The sequence below is a fragment of the Perna viridis genome, chromosome 12 (assembly GCF_037379345.1).
Source record: "Perna viridis isolate PV_CMFRI_1.1 ecotype Kerala chromosome 12, ASM3737934v1, whole genome shotgun sequence".
NCBI classification, from domain to species: domain Eukaryota; kingdom Metazoa; phylum Mollusca; class Bivalvia; order Mytilida; family Mytilidae; genus Perna; species Perna viridis.
This window is the reverse complement of record NC_142456.1, coordinates 21,909,076-21,921,067: the sequence shown is the minus strand read 5'-3', so window position 1 is coordinate 21,921,067 and position 11,992 is coordinate 21,909,076. Positions and strand designations below refer to the sequence as shown.

Below are 11,992 nucleotides of genomic sequence, written 5' to 3'. Positions count from 1 at the left end.
GTTAGCTCTATATTTGGTAGTATTTACAGCACATAAAATGATCGATGTTCATGAGATTAACCTGATTCAACTTTCTTAGGTAGTTGATTGGACAGTTGAAGGGAGATTTTTCCATTTCTCAATGAACATAACCACTATATTGGCTATAACTGAGAGAGGAGCATATATTTAAGTACCAGTCCATAAGAAATTCAGACACTGCTAATGGTAAAGTGATTCATGGTGAAGAAAAACCCACCAAACAAACGATGCTTTTTCAGTCTACACATGCTAAACTTTCACATAACGATAAGCTTTTCTGCATTCAGATCTGCACTTTTTAGAAAATCATACATTCATCTCCCACTAAAATCAACCAAATGTAGCCAAATCAAGAACAATAACTCTTGCAAAGTGTCAATTTCATGTACAATCTATATATTTTTTTTTCTCAAAAGTGCAACAACCAAATGAAAAACTAAGACTGGTTATGTGATCAGTAATTGTCTCTGAACAAGAATTAGAAGTGAATTAGGTGGGTTTTTGACATGCATGAATCACCTGTCTGATTTTTAGAAATACTGCTATTTAATTATAGTATCTGCTATTTTCCCCAGTGTATTCAAATTAAAACTGTGTTTCCGGTCTTTTATATGAATATTTTTACTGTATTTTCTTAATTGTGAGGTGTTAGATCAGGTTAAAGTTATATTTTCCTATCTGTATCATATTCTCATTTATTTAAGGAAATACAATTTTAAGTTTAAAAGAGAAATCAAGGGAACAAAGATTATGTTAATCCCCCCTTCTAGAAAAGCAGAGTACGCTTACCCTACTGGTGCACCTGGTCCATGCTCCGTTTTTAGTGGAGTCCGAGTTGCTCATTTACTTTTGTTACTTTGTATGCACCATTTTAGTTACTTTATGTTCTTTGTTGTGTATGTCTGTTTTCCATGTCTGGTCTTTGTCCCTGGATTACATTCTTTTGATTACCGCTATAGCCTTGGTTCCCTTGATCACTCTTTCTATGCACAATACCCTAAGGAACATTCATACCAAGTTTGGCTCCAATTGGTCAAGTAGTGTCAGAGGAGAAGAGTTATGAAAAATTGTTAACGACGACGGACGCGAAGTGATTTGCAATAGGTTGAGTAATAAGAGTCAATGAGCAGTTCAAGAGGAGTATCAGGGACACTTACAAGATAGGCGGACAGGGATACACATAGATTGAATGATTCCTTTATACCTGCAGAAGTTTGTTTTCCAGGGGTCTAAAAACAAAGTACTGAGGTATTGGTAACTAAGAAACCAAACTACACATACTAGTAATTTTCTGCTCAGCATTTCATATTAAAAAAATGACACCTTAGACATTGAATCTTTTTAACTGCTGAACTCAGGGAACCAGTTCCTGAGTAAAAATGAATTGGTTGCTCTTTAAATATAACACTGTAAGATTTTTACCAGTTTATTAAGTGATAAAATTCCATATCAAAGAGCTCACAAAGCAGCCATCAATGTATTACAATCATAACGAATGAAAAAAAAATACCAGTACATGTATTTATATTTACTCCCTTGTATAGTTTGAAAGTACTGTAAAACAGAAAAAGAAAAAAAAATCCACTCTGCAGCTTGTCTTAACCATATGAACACATAATTCTCTCCCAAGCTATTAGAAAGCTTGAGGTTAAACCATGAAGGCAGTTTTTGTTGTTCGATACCAATTGTCATTGTTTTAGTGGGTTAGTCGAACAACAAATTAAAATTTGCATAGAAAAATGAAACTTTCACTGAAATAAACTTATTTGAAGTTTTAATAATAAACAAAATTTGAACAAACCATAAAACCTGACACTCAAAAATATTTGAAGTACAATACACAATGGAAAAGAGGTCAATGTCTTAGTTGACTATTTTATCACAATTTTGATCAGAAAATTTTGGACTACAATTTCTCACTACTGAATGCATATAGTCCATGTATAACTATTGTATATTTTAAAAGCTAAATGTATTTCAACATTAATGTGTTCTAAAAATGGGTAAGATTTATTTTAAGCAGTCATAAACATGATTATTACTACATGTAGTACGTATGTAGCAGTATTTTAATGGTTTGTGTTTGATATTACAGTACTTTATATTTCTTTTCTGATGAAATTTACAATGAAAGATTGCTTCAAAATATTTTATCATGACCATGAAAACATGTACAATTGCCTTAAAATGAACAATATCATTTTTTTAATTAATATCAATAAAACATTATTGTAAATGAACACATTAAAAATAACGATATCTGCCAGTGGCAAAGTTAAGTCATTTTGATAAAGAATTGGGTACAGATATTTTTGGTTAAAACAAGCAGAATCTATTCTATTTTTCTGGGTTTTTTTTTAAAACTATGCTGTTTTATCTATATAGGCTAATTGGTTAATTAAGTGTCAGTCTGTAAGAATCAGGCAGTGGGTAAATCAAAGTATGGTAAAAACACCATTTTGGAAGCTTAATTTGACTATTTGTACCATCAGAATCAAGTTCAGGTAAATTGAGTTATAATTTCATTGAAATGTAATGGAAATGAACATTTCAAGAGCAGATAACTGTAAAAAAAACCTCATTTTTCTCACATTCTCAACAAGTCCAGAGATGCAGCAATCAAACTATACGATCAGACTGGTGGGTTTTTAACATGTATGTTTCTTATTTTTCCCTTTTGCCTGATTCTTACAAATACTTACACTTAAAGAGAAAATCACTTGAGTAGGCCCTTATTTTGCCAGTCAGAAGCTCCCCTTTCACCTTTTGGAATTTCTAGATCAGCCACTGACTTTCTATGTGAAAGAATTGAAAAAAATGAAAATTATTTCAGTCCTCCTACATACTTTAATTAAATGATCCATTACTGGAAACGTATTAATTCACCGTTGCTAATTTTCACGGATTCTGTCGTGAACATATTTGCAGGTATCAATTTTTGTGGTTTCAAAAAATAATTGGTGTAACATAGTGTTAAAAAACATTTTTGCGTGTATTATTTTCATGATTTTCCGTCCACCAAGAAAATAGCGAAAATTAGCACACTGTGAAAATTAGTACGTTTACAGTATAAACATGTAGTTTAACACTACCATCCTAACCATAACTTGACAACCAGTTTCTACAGAACTACAATGCATGTCAATTCAACTATACAGAAGAACAACATTGTGGTGGGTTTAAAAAATACAAAAAATAAATTCTAATTTGTAGAGTAATCATGCTGGTAACTTTTTATGTAAACTTAAAAGATACTTAGGGAGGTAGACCTAGAGTAAGGGACACAACTCTTACAAATCATTGGAACGTTTGTATTCACCATTTTACATTAATCTAATGTAAGCATCAAAGTAACTTGAACTGATTTCATTCTGTTTCAAAGAAATGCTTGAAAGGCGGTGGTGAAATTGAATATGATAAAAACATATCACTGATATTAAGAGTTATATTCCTTACCCTAGGTCTACCTCCTTATCAAGTCACAATGCCAAAGCCATATTATAAAATATTACAGTGAGAAACACAGTTAGAATCAGGTGACAGAATTTGTCTTCTTTAATAAAATGACACCTAATGAACTACCTAATGTACTTAACTAGAGAATTGACAAATAGATTTAAATTTTCTTTAAAACTTAGAATAAAAAAACGATGAAATGATAGAAAGTTAAAATCTCCTAGTTGTCCAGTTAACATCAGGTTATTGTCAGTCAATCAAGGGAAGACCAACTCTATCCACTGAAATTAACTACATGTATATTACTAGGAGTGAACCATTTTAGTACCATTCTGTGTAAGATTCAGGCAACGAGTGGCACATCATTTTCCTGAATTTCGTCATTTTTGCCTAAATTATACTCTGCACATCTAGAAAACAAACAAAAACCTATTTAACTTTATCCTGAAACATCTGTGACATAGATATTTTTTGACTGCTTATATAGGGAAAGAGTGCAGGAAAATTTTCCTGCCATTTTTCTGTAGTGCATTTCAACTAAATTTAACCTATCAATATCTTAAAAAGGCAAATTTAACAAACACTTTGGTGGTTATTTCTGGTAGTTATCATGCAGGTATAATTATTTGGTTAATGCAATAAAATCTCTGCGTGTTTTTCCTTCATGAGCCACACCTTATATACATTTGCCCGATTCTAAGACGGAGAAGTACTTAAGTATTGTTTTTTTTTAATTTTTGACCAGATTATTCAAAAGAACCATCTTTCAGGCAGTTTACACTTCATGAACAGTAAATTGGTTTATGAACAAGCATTAATTGTCCCAAAGTTTGGTTATGCAAGCATAACTTGGTCCAAAAAAAAAACAATACTTATAATTAACAATACTTATAATTTAATTCCTAATCAATTCAAGTCAAAATTAAGATTTGTCCCTTCATTAAAGCCTTATGTAATTAGGAATTATTTGAATTGTGGACCGCAGAATGATCGATATTAATGATGTCACAGTACCAAGTTAGTTTATGGAAAATACCCTATCTTTCCAAAATGATAAATAAACAATCAAATTAAATTATTTGGTCAAGTAGAAATTAGTTATGGAAGTGGAACGGTCAACAGGCAAACAGGAAAATGGACATAATATAATGAAAAAAAAAACCAAAAAAACACAAGACAAAAAAAAATTGATACCTCAAAATTTGTAGATCAGGCATAACATGGTTATAAATCTTAACAATTTCCTGTGTAAACAAATGTATATACATTTCATTATCTAAAAAAATATATACAGCGAACTTCTAGTTCTCTTGTAAAAACAATGTCATGATCGATAAAAACATTAACAAAATATCAAACATAAATACAACAGTAGGAAACTATGTACAACAAAAACTCCTTGGATATATAAATACAGTTACACAGGCAAATATTTTTCATGTGAAGTTCATGTTAATTAAGCTTCACATGAAATTCATATGAACTTCACATGAAAATAACATGATTTTTATGTGAAATTCACTTAACACGACTCATGTGAACATTTCATGTGATTTTCACGTGAAGGCTCGATTCACCTGAATTTCATGTGAACTTTATCACAAAGTTTATTTGCTCAATTGAGGTGAAAATCATGTGAAATTTGTGTGAAAATCATGTAAAATAATTTTGCCTGTGCATATGACAGTCATAGAAATTTGTTCTTTATAATTTTTGAACTTCAATGCCCTTAAATTTAAATGTAAAGATCAAATGCATCCACAGAACTAGTTCCTGAGAATTAAGAACAATTTTTATCTTTTAATCTTTCATGTATAATTTCACCAGTATAAAAAATAAATGTCATTTTATCAGTATAATCAATAAACCTCTGTAATGTGTTTCTATAACCACTTAGATTTCATGTTATCGATATTAAGAGACCTTCAAATTGAGAATGCATCCTGTTTTGGTTTGCCATCTGCTTCAAAATGCCCCTTAAACCTCAGAAAATCTAAAATCTGAATTAAATTTAAAAAAAAAAGTACACAAAATACCCAGTAAATTCTCATTTATTGCAAGTTAGGCTCCTACAAAAAACCAAAGTCTTTCCCCTGATTTAACAATTAAGATTACTATTTACCTAATTCTTTGTTAAATAGTATTGTATAATATGTACACTACAGCTTATAAATTTTCACCTTTCTGTTGTTCTATGTTGGACAACTATCTTTAAGAAAATGCCCTTATATTTTTCTGTTGCTGTTATATCAATCTTGTTTTAAAAACACAGACATGGTTTATGGAGCCAACCAAAAAAGCAGAAATTGTCAAAATCGAAAATTTGAAAGATTTATTTTGAAACCACATTTTAATCAACCCTTTCTGTACATGGGATTCAGCCTGTATTCACAGTGATGTAAGCAGTACTCCCACATGCGAGGACCGGACACAGGAGATTTCTTAAATTGGACTTTGACACAGAGTTGTTAATTGCATGCTGGACTCACCATCACTCATCCCTGGACTCAAAGGGAAGGAGGGTATACCCTCACCTATGCAATAACGCATATTTATGTAAAATCATGTTGAAGTTCTAGGAAATTCCTAAATGAACTTTTTTCCCTCCAACACACAAAGGCATCCAAATTCCAATTGCATAGCAATTTTCTAATTATAAAACAGTTTATATACATGTATAATGAATAACATAAAACAGGTAGTGGTCCCCTAAAAAAATTCCCAGAGAATGAGATCTTGCATTCTTATACTGACAATTATAAAATATGAAGTTCATGGTATACAATCACTCATATGGCAATTCCATCTACAACAGTATCAGAAAGTTGATAACTGACAGCAAACCAAATCTCTTATAATGTATGCCCTATCTCTACAATGCCAAATACCATACTTGAAATCAGATTGATTTTGTGGAGTCCAATGATAGCCAAGATGTTTTTGACAAAATTTTTTTCAAAATCATTCCATAGAGTGAAAAATTGCTGAGTCACACACAACAGGAAGTTGATATCAGACATCAACCAAAATCAGGGGTAAAATATGCCTTGTCTGTATAAAGCCACATACCAACCTTTGAAACCGAACTATCCATAGGGAGTCAAGATAATCGTGAACAAATTCATTTAGATGGAATGACGAACTGATCGACTAATGTATTTCCGATATACCAACAACTTGCTGAATGAAAAGGATGAACCTATTGAACTAGTTTCAAAGGGAGATAATAAAAAATCCACAACCACTATACTAATGTCTTAATCATCATAATACAGTCTCAATTATGAAGATGTGTAAATAAAATTGAAAGACAAAACTACTACTCAATAATTTCCCACACATATGCTTATAGTACATTTGTGTACACATGTGTAGGTACATAACATACACAAAGACATTAACTTCAGTACATTTTTCCAGCAGATGCCAACTAACATCAGATCAATATTTCCCCATTGTGGTGACACATGATGTATTCTACATCTAATATAATTAGTGAGATATGTAATATCTCATGCACTTAACAAATATGATATAACAGTCTTCATGATATCAGCACTTGTTTCCAATAACCAAATTACATACATGTGTCACCTAAAATACAGTCACATTACCATTTTTGATACCTCATACTGAGACTCCAAAATCATATATCATTGTTAACAAAACCTCAAAGTCACATATAGTTGACATATATTTGTGACAGTAACACATAATCTAAAGTATCTTAGCCATACAATCAAATTGATATATCTCAAAGTCACACATGACTAGTGGTATCTTAGTCAGTTATATTATTGGAGATCTTATCTTTTTCATTCATTATCTACAGTATCTTACAATAACAATAATTCTGAGACGTCTCAGAGATATTTGAGATATGTCAATCCCACATAATTTGAGATATTCCACTCATTATTATTTGAGATATCTCAGTAAACAAATTCGTGATATCTCAGTCACATAAATTTTGAGATATCTCATTGGCACACCAATATCACATATCTGCTATCATATTTTACACTCCAATATCACACATTACTATCAGAATCCTGTGGAGGGGAGACTTGTACTATTGGGTACTCAAAGTCTGTTAGATTTTTGTGGCTCAGGAGATAGTCACTGGGGTGGGGCATTGATTCTATTTCCAGTTGTTGGGGGTCATATTCTTTGTCCTCCGATTCTAACTCTCTTTGTTTTTCTGCTTCTTCTTCATCAATTCTGCCCTGAATGGCATTCCTTAACTGAAAGAAAGATAATACATGACTGAATAGAAGCATATGATACATGTACACATATCCCCCCTTTTCTACTTTTAAAGGTATGATACATGTACACATATCCCCCCTTTTCTACTTTTAAAGGTATGATACATGTACACATATCCCCCCTTTTCTACTTTTAAAGGTTCCGTAACATGACAGGAAGAATTCTTTCATTAAAAAAAAAAAATTCTCATATTCAAAAAAATTGTGGAGGGACAAAACTCACAGGTTTCTAGGACCATAAAATTTCAAACCTTTCATATCCTCATGAGAGATTTGCAGTGATTGCCACTTCTCATCTTAAGTGCATCATTTACAATTGCAGTATTGCAAAATTTAAAAAATAGCTGCACCACGAACTCAGGATATGCCCTTCTCCATGACAGAGTTGCAGTGTGACAATACAAAAAAAAATCCCATTAAAATATGAAAAAAAAAATTACTCTAGAATAAAAAATTGAATTTTCTTTTTAAAAAAAGTATAGATTGTTAGACTATTATACAGTTCAACCTCTATTAAGCAGTCACTGTTCGGGAATGGTGAAAGTACCTCTCAAGGAGGTGACCTTTTAAAAGCCTCTTAGTCAAATGCTACAATTTTCGCAGTCCAAAATGAAAAGTTAAATAGATATACATGCATGTGTCTATTTTGTATGTATTCTGCAAAAGAAAGGAAGTTATTGCTATGGGATCATGTTGTACAACAAGAGTCAATAAATTCAAACCGTCTTTATCTAATTTAAACTTTATTTAATTATGTATACAGGAAAAATTATTTCACCTGATTTTCAAATGAATTTCACATGATTTTCACCTGAATTGAGCAAATAAACTTTGTGATAAATTTCATGTTAAATTCAGGTGAATTGAATCTTCACATGAAATTCATGTAAACTGATAACATGAAAGTCATGTTAAGTGATTTTCATGTGAAAATCACGTTAATTTCATGTGAAGTTAACATGAATTGCACATGAAGCTCGATTAACATGAACTTCACATGAAAACTATTGCCCGTGATTATCTATCAGTGAGTGGATTTCAAAACCTTTAGACAATTCCTTTAACTATACAAGTGTGTTTTTTGTTAGAAAGATGAATCAGGCCAACCGATTGATAATTCATTGACCACTTAGGCAACTGTAATACTTTTTTGAAATTCTTAGGCATTTATGGTGAACAAATTGTAGATTTAAATCAATTTCAAATGTAGTTATCAAAGATGGCTGTTATAAACAAACAAAATGTCTTTTTTGGACAGAAATGGGTGACTGCTGACCATGTAAGGGAGGTGGCTGCTGAATGAATTTACCCGGTATAGGGGATACAATTTGGTGGGATCGAAAGTGGCCATTCAATGAAGGTGATAGTAGATTTGAGGTGACCGTTGGGGCAGATGTGACTGTAACATATAATTGTGTAAAATTTAAAGTTGTTTGTATTAGAGGTTCTCAAGTCAAAGTGTGTGTAAAGTCTGAAGTTGTTTGTATTAAACGTTCTCAAGTCAGTGTGTGTAAAGTCTGAAGTTGTTTGTATTAGAGGTTCTCAAGTCAGTGTGTGTAAAGTCTGAAGTTGTTTGTATTAGAGGTTCTCAAGTCACAGTGTGTGTAAAGTCTGAAGTTGTTTGTATTAGAGGTTCTCAAGTCACAGTGTGTGTAAAGTCTGAAGTTGTTTGTATTAGAGGTTCTCAAGTCACAGTGTGTGTAAAGTCTGAAGTTGTTTGTATTAGAGGTTCTCAAGTCACAGTGTGTGTAAAGTCTGAAGTTGTTTGTATTAAAAGTTCTCAAGTTAGTGTGTGTAAAGTCTGAAGTTGTTTGTATTAGAGGTTCTCAAGTCACAGTGTGTGTAAAGTCTGAAGTTGTTTGTATTAGAGGTTCTCAAGTCACAGTGTGTGTAAAGTCTGAAGTTGTTTGTATTAGAGGTCCTCACGTCACAGTGTGTGTAAAGTCTGAAGTTGTTTGTATTAAAAGTTCTCAAGTCAGTGTGTGTAAAGTCTGAAGTTGATTGTATTAGAGGTTCTCAAGTAACAGTGTGTGTAAAGTCTGAAGTTGTTTGTATTAAAAGTTCTCAAGTCAGTGTGTGTAAAGTCTGAAGTTGTTTGTATTAGAGGTTCTCAAGTCACAGTGTGTGTAAAGTCTGAAGTTGTTTGCATTAGAAGTTCTCAAGTTACAGTGTCATATGTGAAAAAATACCCTAAAACAGTATTAATGATGTCAATAAACAGTTATTCCTTCAAAAAATGTGTACAACATAGAGAAATTTTCAATTATAATACCAGTGGTATTTTTGTATACCCACAGTTTATGTATTAATCCTGAAAACCCAACCTACCTGTTGTAAACCACATACTCCACATAATTTACCAGTATTGGTGACATAGGCATGGCTCAGTCCAAGTAATGAGAATAGAGAGTGTACCTAGAAAACAGGAAATAATATTTTATGACAATTATGACAATGAGTTATGATTGTTTTTTGTAATGATTTTTGCAGGTGTGACAGCTGATTTACTGCTTATGACACAATGGCATTCCAATGCTATTTAATCATCACCGGTATATTCATATCGCCATGGAAGAGGGAGGTGTGGCGTGTTGTAAAACCTAGATTTAGCCCATCATTTTATTTGAAATGCCTGTACCAAGTCAGGACCATTGTGGTACCAGCTGCTCCAGTGGTGTAGTACCTATTTTGTCAGGCTTGTTTTGGACTTGACCTGAATATGGATCAGATTTGTGTTTAGTAATTTTGTGGTTACCCTTATTAATTAAGCCACTTATCTCTCAATAGGACATGGACAAAATGTAAGATTCTTATCTCCTGTAAAAAGGTTCACGTATATACATTATTGGGAGTGAAAGTCTCATCAGGAATACATGGTTTCATGAGAATGGGTCCATACCTTCCATTCAAATGCATGAGATTTTTGTCATTTACAAAGCATGAAGTTCTGTATTAAAAGCAAAACACTGTTTAGTATAAAAATATCGATAAAAAATGACTAAAGTCTATTTCTACATGATAAAAGTGTTAAACGGTTGTTGGTTATTAGTATATTCTACATCAGAAATTTCCTTAAGGAAAATGAAAAAATAGAACGAGAATAGGGGTTGTAAGTCTAGTTCTAGTTTCCGTTTCCCTTCCGGAATTTTCGATGTAGAATGTATTGAAATATGAAGACCGACCTGCATTTTATTGTTTACTTCCAGGAAATCGAAGCGCTGCATCACAATGCAAAATCTTCTACTCTTATACCTTTCTTAACATTTTTATCCTGTATAGCTAGATATTTGTCATTTTTTAACAGTATTTTTTCACAGAAAGATATTTTGCTTTTCATGTTGAACTCAGTGCTATGTTAATGACGAATCTCAATGCATTTGAATGGTAGACGAGGACCCATTCTCATGACAACGCGGAGTCACGTAACGAGACTTACATACCCTATTACAAACCCTATTCATTTTTTTTTTCAACTCTGCCACACACTTTTCATAACCATGACTCTTAATGTATAGTAAATGAAAACTTAACCCAACCTCTTCATGTGAAATGGAAGTAAGCTTTAATACAATATCAATAGGCAGGGCTTTTATTACGTTTCAAAGTAGACATGCAGTCACAAGCAGATGGCTATTTTCCCATTAGCTTAATACAAATTTTTGCTGAAGTAGACATCTTAAACAACAAAGGTAGAAGGAGAAAACTGATGCCTACTGTCTTCAAATAAAAGCCCTGAATAGGAGGTAAGATATGAAATACATTGGAATTTTGACACACTTAGGTTTTTAAACTGAAAAAAATTCAAACATTCAAATCCAAAAAGAAAAAAATTAAAATTTGGAGGTGAAGAAGAGTACTAAATAATATCAAAATTGAAGTATGTTTTTTCTAACAAAAATGTATGTCTCCCCCAGTTCCAAAGTTCCAAGGGGTAAAACTCTCACAAAATTCAGTGTGTCATACATTCCTGATGATATGCACAAATATATGTCATGTCTTGTCACGTCATATTGCAGGGATGATTTTATGAGGTCATCAAACAAAGTGGAAATTGATAAAATCAGAAATAAATAAACAGTAAAAAAAAAAGAATCAGTAACGGTAAAATCTGGATTCAATGGACAAAAAAAAATGGACAAAAATCATCCCTGTAAATGGCCTACAAACTTTCATGAAATTTGGTGCAGTAGTTTCTGAGAAGACATAAAGGCCAACAGGGCAAAAACAATAAGTCTCCCCACCAAAGT

At 32.2% G+C, this 11,992-nt stretch overlaps 1 protein-coding gene across 5 annotated transcripts in view; it reads right to left on the bottom strand.

Moving 5' to 3' along the window:
• Positions 1–1,431: 1,431 nt before the first annotated feature.
• LOC148601683 (chloride channel protein 2-like) overlaps positions 1,432–11,992 on the bottom strand; it is a 68,823-nt gene continuing 58,262 nt past the window's right edge. For all 5 annotated transcript variants that reach the window (XM_088555679.1, XM_088555680.1, XM_088555681.1 and 2 more), the window contains 2 exons: positions 10,074–10,160; positions 1,432–7,721 (listed from right to left, as the gene is read on the bottom strand). In XM_088555679.1, the coding sequence (XP_088411805.1) occupies positions 7,509–7,721; positions 10,074–10,160 (300 nt within the window). In that variant the 3' untranslated portion in view covers positions 1,432–7,508. The remainder of the gene's footprint in view (positions 7,722–10,073; positions 10,161–11,992) is intronic.